Consider the following 11,806-nt stretch of genomic DNA (forward strand, 5'->3'; position numbering starts at 1 on the left):
TGTCTAGTTATCTTAACAAAGAGAATTCTAAACAGATTTAGGGAATTTCCCAGTTCCAGTCTAAAAGATTGAAATGTCAAATAAATGTGGTTTGGTGTTTAAACACAAAACTGCTTCGAAAATAATAGATTATGGCCACACCCCAGCTCCCAAGTTCACACGTTTCCCACTGAGACTCTTCTAATTCTCTCATTCTTGATCCTAAAGTTCCAAGATAATCTGATTGGCCCAACTTGGGTCAAGTGCTACATCTGGAACAATTAGGTATGGCCAGGTTGCAGAAACATGATTGCTGGGGTACACCCCCTACAAATTTAGAATGGTGGGAGGGCAGTTTTCAATGAAAAAGGAAAGGTGAAGAATTGACACCCCAATAGCTGTCTATCTTACCCAAAGATAGTTTATTTCATTTGCAACTTTTCATTTGGCATAGTCAGCAGTCTTGTGGAAGAAAAATGCCCATGGTGGTTCTAAGAGTTACCTTTCACACACAAGCTACTCAGCTAACAGGCTGCCATGAACTTCATTGCAGGGTCTTGACACATTCGGAGCTTGCTCCTTTGCGAGCATCTCTGGTGCCCATGGAACACTGCATCACTCGCTTCTTTGATGAGTGTGACCCCAACAAGGATAAGCACATCACCCTGAAGGAGTGGGGCCACTGCTTTGGAATTAAAGAAGGTAAGCTCATCATCATTTCAAACCTAAGCTCCGTGACCCTCATAGAGACGTCCTGCTGTGGGTTCAAATCGAAACCTAGAAACTGCAAGGTGGCAGTATCCCAGGCAGGACTCCCTCAGAGAAAGAACCCTCATGGCAAGGGTATCTTTGATTTCCTTGATGATACTCAAAGAGTAGCAAGTGTGAATAGTTAGAAGATACCTGCATTGAGGTCTCATCAATTGGTTAAGCCTAAGAAAATGATGTGAATCCAGAGAGTTGTGGCGAATCTCAGAAGGCTGCCCTTCTGAGAAGAGGATTTTATACTCTTCCTTAACCTGGGTATTACATATATAATTGATTACAGAGAGGAAGGGAGAGAGAGATAGAAACATCAATGATGAGAGAGAATCACTGATCAGCTGCCTCCTGCACGTCCCACACTGGGGATCGAGCCCACAACCCACACATGTGCTCTGACTGGGAATCAAACCATGACCTCCTGGTTCGTACGTGAACACTCAACCACAGAGCCATGCCAGCCAGGCTGGATCAAACTTTTAAAAATAATATGTGAAGAGTAAAACAGCCAGCCTGCTTTTGCCGATGGGAGACATCAGAAGAATCAATCTCAGGATTCATTACCAACACACCAACAAGAGCTGGGTCTTACATCACAAGTTATATCTCAATAGTATTCCTTTAATCCAAAAGGGACCCATTACCTCTTCTTCAGTGACAAAAATAGAATTAAGAGGGGGTTTTTCTTTACTCCCACAGTGGAGGACTTGAAATTTAGACATTTGTTTTGCTAGGTTATGCCTTAATCTACTTCCTTTTCTTTTCCTAAGTTAGAGTTGATTTTTATGAGCAAGCATGTTTTTAATAATCAAAATTTGAATAATTTCTTGTTGTTGTTAATCCTCACCTGAGGATATTTTTCCACTGATTTTTAGAGAGAGTGGGAAAGAGAGGGAGAGACAGACAGAAACATCGATGTGAGAGAAATACATCAATGGGTTGCCTCCTGCATGTGCCCCAACTAGGGCCCAGGCCAAGGAGGAGCCTGCAACTCAGGTATGTGCCCTTGACTGGAATCGAAACAGAGACCCTTCAATCTGCAGGCAGAGGCTCTGTCCACTAAGCCAAACTGGCTAGGGCTGAAAGATGTATTTAAAAGTAGAAAATCAAAACTGCTTACAATGTAAATGAACAGTGAAGATTAAATCCTTAAGGCTGAGGTTTTATACATATATTCAGAACATACACATAGAATAACATGTGACCAAGCAGTAAATTAAGTTCCTCAAAGAGGAAAAAATTCCCCAAAAGAGGTAACTTGTGTGAACTTCACTATTAAAGTAGTCTTTTATGTGCATGTATAATGCCTTAAAATTAGAAAGAGCTGAGAATATGATGAATTATTTATCTATATATAAAAAAGCCCAGCAACCCTTACAGTGGAATGACCAGAACAACCAGTCACAATGTTGCACACTGACCACCAAGAGGCAGGTGCTCAATGCAGAAGCTGCCCCCTGGTGGTCAGTGTGCTCCCTCAGCGGGAGCACTGATCAGCCAGAAGTCGGGCTCACAGATGGTGAGTACAGCAGCAGGAGCAGGAGCCTTTCCCGCCTCCTTTCCCACCTCCGTGGCAGTGCTAAAGAGTGGAGAGCCAACCCATAAGGAACGAGCAGGTGGGGGGTTAGGAGCGAGCAGGCAGGCAGTTAGGAATGAAGTGTCCCAGATTGTGAGAAGGTGCAGGCCAAGCTGAGGGACACCCCCCCGTCCCATGCACAAATTTTGTGCATCTGGCCTCTAGTTTATTGATAAATAGGCAAGCAGAAAATATTAGTTCTTTTTCTCTACAATATTATTCTGTGAAATAAGCACAACCATAATGAGCAAAGAATATATGTTTTTGTAAGCATCCAGTTCTGTGTATTAGTTGTCTGTTGCTGGATAACAAATCTCCCTCGCCTGGCCCGAGCGGCTTAGATAGTTGACATTATCCTGTGCATCAAAAGGTTGCAGGTTTGATTCCCGGTTGGGGCACGTGTGAAAGACAGCCAACATTGAAGAGTGTGTGTGTGTGTGTGTGTGTGTGTGTGTCCCTGCCACCCCACCATTCTGGAGAAGGAATAACGTGGCTGGAGCAGGACGTACTCGTGTACGCTCTTTTAGATGGCACTTGATTTTAAAGGAGGAAGCAAACGATGAATATGAACAGAGACCATTTATTTGAGGAAACTGTGGCCACTGTCAGCACGTAGGCTCCCTCAGGCTCTGGGCTGGGCGGTTGTCTGGGAGGAGCAGGAAGAGCTTACAGTCCAGCGGCTGCAAAGCTCCTAATGGTCTTGTTTGTTCAGTGTGGTTTGGCTGTGATTACGTTATTATGAAGAAGGGAAAGAATTATCACACAGTAAGCCAATAAAGCAGATATGAAACATTCCGGCAGAACCAGTAAAAAGGTTGCTGCTTTGGGATACAGATAAGGAAAGCAAAGCAAGTATGTCTCCGTTTGTAAGTATATCCTTCCTCCCCTCTGGGCTGAGAAATCAACAGAAGGACACAATTGTTTTAGCCAGTGTTTTCCTGAATTTTAACAGCCCTTGACGTGAACTAAATGTGCTAAAATATTCCAGCTCTGTCATTACCTGGCTATGTGAATTAGGGTATGCCACTCATCCCCTGCTGGTCTCATTTGCCTTCTGTGTCCAAAAAAGGCGTTCATTTAGGAGGTGGTGGAGTCTTACTTATTTACTGCCCAGGACATAACATGTGTATGTATAGTAATTGACATATATCCACACTAATCTTTAGGAAAGCCTTCCTAGTGGGACTAATAGGGTAAACAAGTCAGATCATGCAGGTCCTACTAAGCCAGTTAAAGACATCACCCTAGGGATCCTGGAGGCTCACCAAAGTGTTTTGAACAGGGAGTGATTTCATTGGATTTATATTTAAGGAAGATTCTTTTGGTTGCGTTTGGAGAAGCCAAAGGACAGTTGAGAAGATGCTGTGGTAGATTTAGGCAAGATGAGACCTTGAACTAGGGCAGTTCCATTAGGGAAAAGAAAAATAAATATATTCAAGTTATACATATATTAGAAACCTATTCAAGATATATGCAAGAATATAAACGAACTAGAGGCCCAGTGCACGAATTCATGCACCAGTGGGGTCCCTTGGCTTGGCCTGGGGGATTGGACCAAAACTGGCTCTCCAATATCCTTCAAGGGGTCCTGGATTGCGAGAGGGCACAAGCCAGGCTGAGGGACTCCACCAGGCTGGGAGGGATCCGGGAGGTTGGCCAGCTAGGGAGGGAATGTGGGAGAGCTCCAAAGCATGTCTGGCCCATCTGGCTCAGTCCTGATTGGCCAGACCTCAGCAGCAAGCTAACCTACTGGTAGTAGCATCTGCTCCCTGGTGGTCAGTGCACATCATAGCAATTGGTCAACCGGTCAACTGTCTGCCCCTGGTGGTCAGTGCACGTCATAGTGAGCAGTTGAACAGTTTAGCATATCATTAGCATATTATGCTTTGACAGGTTGAAAAGCCAACTGGACAACTGGACACTTAGCATATTAGGCTTTTATTATATAGGGCATAAATTAGTTTATAAGTAATGAGACTATTATCCCAATTTTACAAATGAAGCCAGTGCTCAAAAGAAATACACCAAACTCATCATTTTTCCCACTCTTGGAGTGAGAGGAAGATTTATATTGGGCAGGAGAATTACTTGGTGCCCCAGACAGGGTACTAGTTTAGTCTGCGCAATTACTGAGGGAGGGAGGACCATACTGGTAAGAGGAGACAGTCTTATAGGCCCCTGAGGATGCTATCTTCTTCCATCGTTTCAGCAACAAGTTCTTTTCCAATTGCTTGATTAGAAGGTTGATTTGTCACTGTACTTCAACTTATTTCCATTATATTTTAACAACCCTTACAGATTAGTAAACTTCTCTGGGCCTCCCTGCAACGTCCTCCATCAGTGGTTCCCAACCGTCCATCAGAACTACGTGCAGAGCTTTCTAAATGTACACACACCACCAGCCCGCCCTTGGGGGTTCTGACCTAGAAAGCCAGGCATGAAGCCTGAAATTATTATTTTTTTAAGCCTCACAGGTGACCAATGCCCTCCCTGGGCTGAGAACCATTGTGCTGCCTTATTAATAACTGTTCTAATCCTTCAGCTCTAACGCTGTTTCTAGTACTACTATGGCTATTTCCTAAAAATGTGCTTTGTTTTGTTTTTGCTTTTTTACAGAAGACATAGATGAAAACCTCCTGTTTTGAATTAAGATCTGAAAGAGCTCAAACTTCCCAGCAGCCTCCCCTATGCTGACCACTTCTGAAATCCATGCAGCTGTGATACATGTAGATTTATATTTAGCAGAATGTTTGCATGTCTGAGAAGACAATGGGACTAATTGCTTGATAACTCTATATGCACCAGCCATTTAACATTGATGTTGGAAATAAAACTTTAACATTAAGTGAAGTTGATATATGCAAAATATTGTATGCTGTTTGTAAGTAGGAGTTTAGCTCTCCACACTGTATCAATTTATGAGATTCATCCTTTTGTCTGTAATACCATGTGCATGTCGAGAAAATGCAACAATGCCCTTTTGTTGTGAATGTGTATTATTTTCCATGTTTTAATACCCTAATAAAAGTCCATAGAAATCCAAGTACTTGTTCAAGTTTTTTCCAGTCATTTATTTAAACAACTATATGTGAAAGATCAACCAGGGCTCAAGCAACATATCAAATTATAATTGCGCTTCCTAGATCCTATTAATTAAAAAAATAAAAAATAAAAGTGTGAACGTGGTTAGGAGAGATGTTTCCTATCGGAAACAAATGTTCAGTTGTTGAATGGTAGTTGCTCATGAATGTTCTTTGTCACAATATAAGTTTAAACAGGAGGAACTATTGAATTTAAGTGTTCTTTATCAATTCAATTAAAAATATAGACAATTGTGCACTGCTTGATGCAACTAATTTTAGCTTTTATGCAGGTGTCTGTGTGTGTTGGGAGAGGGGGGTGGCCCTGTACACATTTCATGTCCTCAAAATAGTGCAAAGGTAACACCAACAGTGGAGATCCCTGAATTGCCTTGATGCTCAATAGAGTCAGAGGTAAATATCACTACTGTAAATTGAGAGCAAGAAAATTTGTCATAAGAGAAAGTGTGTTCTCATTTGAGCTCTTTTCTGACAACTATTAAAACAGTAAAATCTAGATGGCAAAAATATAAAAGAAACCATAATAGAGTTTTCTAGGATCTGAAAGACCTTGACACCCTTACTCTACTTTAAATATTTGAAAGAAAATAAAATGGTTTTTTACATATTTTCTTACATGAAAGAAAAGACATCAATGCAATTATTTCTGATTATTTCTTTCAACAATCAGAAGTTTGTTGTTAAGAGCTTTATCTCTGATAGTCACATGTGCTCCTAGAAACTTCATCTGAAGGATACTTATGGCAGAGTTTGTTTTTATCAGAATAATCTTCTCTGATTAACTTAGAATTTTTATTTATCTCTCTTCTTAGCTCAGTGAGTCACTTGTTCTTAACCAGAGCATATCACACCATGTCAAGTCTAAATAATTAAGTGCAATTTGATTAGTCAAAATCTAATTATTATTTATTAGATTTTTCCAACGAGGGAAATCATTTTAGAAATTATCCCAAATTTAGAATGTTTTTATATGTAGCTCTAAAGAAATGTCATGAGAGATCTTAACTAGTTACAAAACAAGTTTCTATTTGTGAGTTTGCTGGGAACAGTGAAATTTTATTCAGTGGTATTAATTAGACCTAACTCATTATTTTAAATGTTTTGCCTGTTTTGGAATAGTGAAAAGTGATTTTGATGTGCCTAAATATTTACTAAAAATTACTGAAATGAAAAATATTATCTAAAATTATAACATTTTAGAAGCTTAACATTTTCTATCTGTTCAGGCTCCCATGAGTATCACTGCCCTAAATGACATATTGTAGAAGCACTTTAATATTCTTGGTGGTCACAGTTTTTAATTGTGGGTTGTGTTAAAGACGTTACCCTAATCCCAACCAAGGGGATGAAGTTATTTTCTCAGTAATCAGTCTTTAATCCTATCTCTGTGCAATTGAGAGACTTTATGAGTTGGAGTTTCTAGTCTGGAAACAATTATTCACTTCAGCTTTGAATTTTATGACTCATATTGCCCATACCCATGAAGGCATTAGTAATACAGCTTAAATACTAGATGGGCACAGAGATACTAGGAGATCACATTGCTCCTTGAATTCTTGCTCTGAGGGCCAGTTGAAGCAAAGGTAATTTTTTAGAAAGACATACAGTGTCATTTGGGTTGATTCTATTGCATTAGGTAAAAGAATGTAAGATATTATGGTGTTGGTGAATTAATGATTTCTAATAGTTTTAGTTGACAAAGGAAAAAAGAAATTCAAGGATTTGAATTTAAGGAAGAGAAATACAAAAGAGAGATGTGGAAAATGAGGGGAAAGGGGATAAGTTGCTTAAATTCAGGCAAAATAAAATTGCACAAAGTTAAATCGGATTTCAGTTTCAAATACATATGAAATAGTTGAAGAGTGACTTAAATATAAAAAGGTATATCTTGCTTCAGATGCTGGGGACAAGTCTTAATAAGAATGTGATGAAATTTTTTTTTCTTCCAAAATTCAATTCTAGCATTCAGTGATTTGGCTGGAAACTCATAAAGGTAAGTTTATTTAAATTAAGTGTGATTGATAAAAAGATTTGCTTTCTGAATCAACTAGCCAGTAGACAACATTGATTTGCTTTATGGAACCAACTCATATTGTACTTATTGTCTGCCAGCCTGTTATGCCTTACAAGATTCTTTCCAGATCCTTTCCTTCTTGAGAAATTATAATTGTCAGTAACAGCATCCAGACCATGGTGAGTCTCACAGCGTTCATAGAAGCTCAAGGAGGATTTATTTGTACATTACATAAGGAATCTAATTTGAGTCAGTAATGGTACATCCCCAATACTAAGCATGATACAACACTGGTGTTTGAAGATCTGTGGGTAGAGATAGCAAATTCAAATAACTTCAGGGACCGAACAGTATAGACTATGAGGAAGAGTAGGAATGCAATGCTATGAACCAGAGAGTGTGTGTCTCATCTAAAGGCATCCAATGCATTTAAAGCACGGTCTAGACTTACAAAGCCTGAATCTAGAGGCAGAAGTTAGCCTGACCACGATTTCAACATTTCTAACTAATTTGTTACAATGGGAATAGGAGGTAGGCAAAATAATAATAATAATAATAATAATTAATTAATTAATTAATTAATTAAAATTTAAAAAAATAATAATAAATTTAAAAAAAAAAAAACTGAAAATGATCTCCTAACGGTTAGGACCTAACCCTTCCATTCCAGACTCCTCCCTCAGAATGAAATTTCTCATCCTGGCTGGCCTTTTGAGCACTGCCACTGCTCTGCCCATCCCTGTGAGTACTCCCCGCCAGTTGTCCACTCCACTTCCATTCTAGAGACAGTATTTCTGGGTTAGACAGCATTTCCTATATGTTCTCATTTCAAAAAAGAGAAACGTGGAGTCCTGCAATATTGTAGACCCAGATACGTCTCGTTTTTCCCTGAGCGTAAGTGTCTTCCCAATACAAATCCCCGCTGCATGGTGCCATTTGCTAAGTGCATGACCTTGAGCAAGGAAGAAACCCGTGGCTTCCCTGTCTGTAAAGTGATCTATAAGAGCTACCTCAGAACCTGGAGAGAATGATAAAAATGAAGGAGCACTGAAGAGTCCTAATTGGAGCACAGGAAAGTCTCAAATAAACTTAACAAGAGAGAATAAATACTACAATAGTATTCTGCAGTGACCTAGGTCTTGTCTTTTCTTTTTTGTAATCTCACTCAAAGATATATTTGCATTGATTTTTAGAGAGAGTGGAAGAGAGAGGGAAAGACTGAGAGAGAAATATCCATGTGAGAGACATACATCGATTGGTTGCACAAGTCCTGACCAGGGCCTGGGCCTGGGAGGAGCCTGCAACCAAGGCACATGCCCTTGACCAGAATCAAACCCGGGACCCTTTGGTCCACAGGCTAATGCTCTATCCACTGAGCCAACTGGCTAGGGCATGACGTAGGTCTTAATTACTCAGTATAAATTGAGTTTCATTTATAACTAGAGGCCCAGCACATAAAATTCATGCACTGGTAGCATCCCTCGCAGCTACTGACTACCCTCCCTTCCTCTGGTCAAACTCCTGGACAACCTCCCATCCAGGGGACAATTCTGATCACTGGGCAGAATTCATTCAACTTTTCCTTATTAGATACTCAGCCGTGTTTTATTTCAGAGGTGAAGCTACATTACTGATGAGCACAATGCTCAGTAGCAGCTTGTTACCTACCCTCAATTTGTTTTTATTATGAAGGATACCCTTACCACAAACTGTTTCAGGTTGACTATAGCCATGCTTTCTATATCAATACAAGTGAGATCTATGAGTCTAACCTGTGTCTATTATAGTCTGAATATGTAGGACACTAAGTAGGTAAGAAACCCTCTTCCCTGCACATTTTTTTTAAAATATATTTTATTGATTTTTTACAGAGAGGAAGGGAGAGAGATAGAGAACCAGAAACATCAATAAAAGAGAAACATTGACCAGCTGCCTCTTGCACATCCCCTACCGGAGATGTGCCCGCAACCAATGTACATGCCCTTGACCGGAATCGAACCCGGGACCTTTCAGTCCGCAGATCGACCCTCTACCACTGAGCCAAACCGGTTTCGGCTGCACGTTTTTTTTTTGTTTTTTTTTAACAGAGGAGTTTTCTAAGAAGTGAAGGACTTTCAAAAATTGTTTTTGGGGATACCAAATTTAAACTTGTACTTCCATATACCCTTCACTTTGAACTTCCAAATGCTGAGAACATTGTTGATTCAAAGAAAAAGAGGCATGTAGTATTAATTAATCTGAGGAAACTTACTTCCATTCTGATCATGGGCAGAATTCATTCAACTTTTCCTTATTGGATACTCAGCCATGTTTTATTTCAGAGGTGAAGCTACATTACTGATGAGCACAATGCTCAGTAGCAGCTTGTTACCTACCCTCAATTAGAATAAAATCTCTTTGTAATGAGTGAAGTTTTGCCACATATGTTGATTCACCTCATTGCTGTTATTGTTTTTACAAGTTCGAACAATCTGGAGGCAGTTCCAGTGATCAGGTAAACTTCTGGTTTTATTTTCAAAAGACATATTCATCATTTTAAAAGTTTGCCACTGTCTATAATCACTGACGTCCTGTTTCTTCTTACAGAGATTTAGCTTTTACCCACCCCAAGGACTACCATTTTTTCCTCAGTTCCCATTTTTCCCACCTCCACAACTGCCCCCGGTAAGTATGGATTTGGGGAATCTCACATCGTGAAGAATACTTATTAGTTGGATGATGATGATAAAATTTTCCAAATTTTAATAGAGAAATGTGAAGCTTTCAAGGTTGCCAGGCATCAGCTACTCACTCTCACATAGCTTGTGGTGGAGTGTGACCAGGGACCAGCAAATGTCCCCCCAAATCCTCAGTGGCTCCTCCTCTTGCCATCAAAAAAGTATTTATACCGAGTTACTTAAACTATGATGCGGCTAGTTATCCTCCATGAAGAGAATACTAACCTCTTTCTATAAAACCTGTTCTGTTTTCTTTTTCTTATTCACCTTGTTGCTTTCTTTTTGCTACAGTTTTTGGTTTTGTTTTTCCAGCTCTCCCTAAGTTTTTCTCACAGGTCAAAGAATATAATTGGTTTGCTCTTCTTATTTGACCCTCTCTCATCTTTCGAATATCTGAATTCTTATAACACTTTTTAATAAAGGTCAGAACAAGGCTAAATACATAATAGAATTGCCTTTTTTCTGTATGTAATACTTTTATTGACACAAACAGCATTCATTCGGTTAATATTTACTGAGTGTCTATTATCTAATGGGGTCTATAGTTGAGGGCTGGAAATACACAAAAGTGTAAGTTCACAGTCTGATGAGGAAGGGAAATTCATAAATGAAAAACCACTGTGATTTGACAAGTGCATGCAAATGCGAAGCTGACTTAGACTGTGGATCAAAGACTTCATTCACAGGGAGATGGCATCAGAGCCAGGATGAGAAGTGGGTGAGGCAGAGGGAACCTCAAGGGCTTGGGACAGACCTAAGATTGCAATTTGGGGGAGAATGACGAGTACAATGGGGCTGCAACACAGGTTGGAAATGTTAAATGTGGACAGTCTTTAAGCAATGATGATTTGGAAAGTTCATGCACAAATTTTAAAATAGCATCTTGCTTAACATCTTGTTTTTCGCCTAAAAATATGTTTAAAACATATTTTTGTATAAATATGATTTTGTATAATTTTGTTTTTATATCTAATTATAACAAACACCTTCCCTTTCCTGGTATTTAATTTCAAATGGTTTACTTCTCAACTTCAAGTAGGCTTTTGGAAACTTGTCACCAAAGTTATCGTCCTCACTGGAACATTCTTTTAAAACATTCTCACATGTCTTAACTGAATCTTAGCCAACAAATTTCTAAGTACTTACATTTTAATTAATTGTTAATTGCTTTTATTTTAGTCAAATCTAGGTGCATCGTTCTACTTTCTGGGCTGACATTCAAATTTGTTTAAAATTAATACAAAATTTTAAAGTCTTGGTTTAGAATATAGGAATCTCTATATAAAATTATAGAGATGTCTATATAATCTCTATTATTAAATTATGTGAAAATCTGTATGGAAAAAAAAAAACGCTAGTATTTGAAATGGAAACTCTTCCTTCCACCAGGTGGCAGAATAGCATTAACTATAAGGCAGTCTCCCATTGCCACATTTTCTCCTAGTATTAGATTTCAGTGTCTGTGCTTATGGGGTAGATTAAAATTGCCATGATCTGAAGAAGGAAGATTAATTGTGTCCTCTTCCTATATGAAATGGCTGAACAGGAAAAAAAATATCAGGCAAAGAATAAACTGTAGAGAAATTGATAGATTTGCAAGAATTATCAACATGTAGAACAGATTTCCGGGCTTTAGCTTTGACTAATTAAGCAAAAT

The 11,806-nt window shown here is 39.0% G+C and overlaps 1 protein-coding gene, 1 long non-coding RNA gene and 1 other non-coding gene across 4 annotated transcripts in view; all 3 read left to right on the top strand.

Annotated features, from left to right (window-relative positions):
- Positions 1-5,360, top strand: part of SPARCL1 (SPARC like 1) — a 57,773-nt gene extending 52,413 nt beyond the window's left edge. For both annotated transcript variants that reach the window (XM_036454526.2, XM_036454617.2), the window contains exons 10-11: positions 533-681; positions 4,934-5,360. In XM_036454526.2, coding sequence (XP_036310419.1) covers positions 533-681; positions 4,934-4,962 — 178 coding nt within the window. In that variant the 3' untranslated portion in view covers positions 4,963-5,360. The remainder of the gene's footprint in view (positions 1-532; positions 682-4,933) is intronic.
- Positions 5,361-8,045: 2,685 nt separating this feature from the next.
- LOC123652112 lies at positions 8,046-10,095 on the top strand. The gene is made up of 3 exons (XR_006741218.1): positions 8,046-8,173; positions 9,894-9,926; positions 10,019-10,095. It is a non-coding gene; the product is annotated as an uncharacterized LOC123652112 (long non-coding RNA).
- A 1,472-nt stretch (positions 10,096-11,567) lies between these two features.
- Positions 11,568-11,701, top strand: LOC118710595. Its single transcript, XR_004985453.1, has one exon. It is a non-coding gene; the product is annotated as a small nucleolar RNA SNORA29 (small nucleolar RNA).
- Positions 11,702-11,806: the final 105 nt, after the last annotated feature.

Source organism: Pipistrellus kuhlii, unplaced genomic scaffold, assembly GCF_014108245.1.
Source record: "Pipistrellus kuhlii isolate mPipKuh1 unplaced genomic scaffold, mPipKuh1.p scaffold_m20_p_1, whole genome shotgun sequence".
Taxonomy (NCBI): domain Eukaryota; kingdom Metazoa; phylum Chordata; class Mammalia; order Chiroptera; family Vespertilionidae; genus Pipistrellus; species Pipistrellus kuhlii.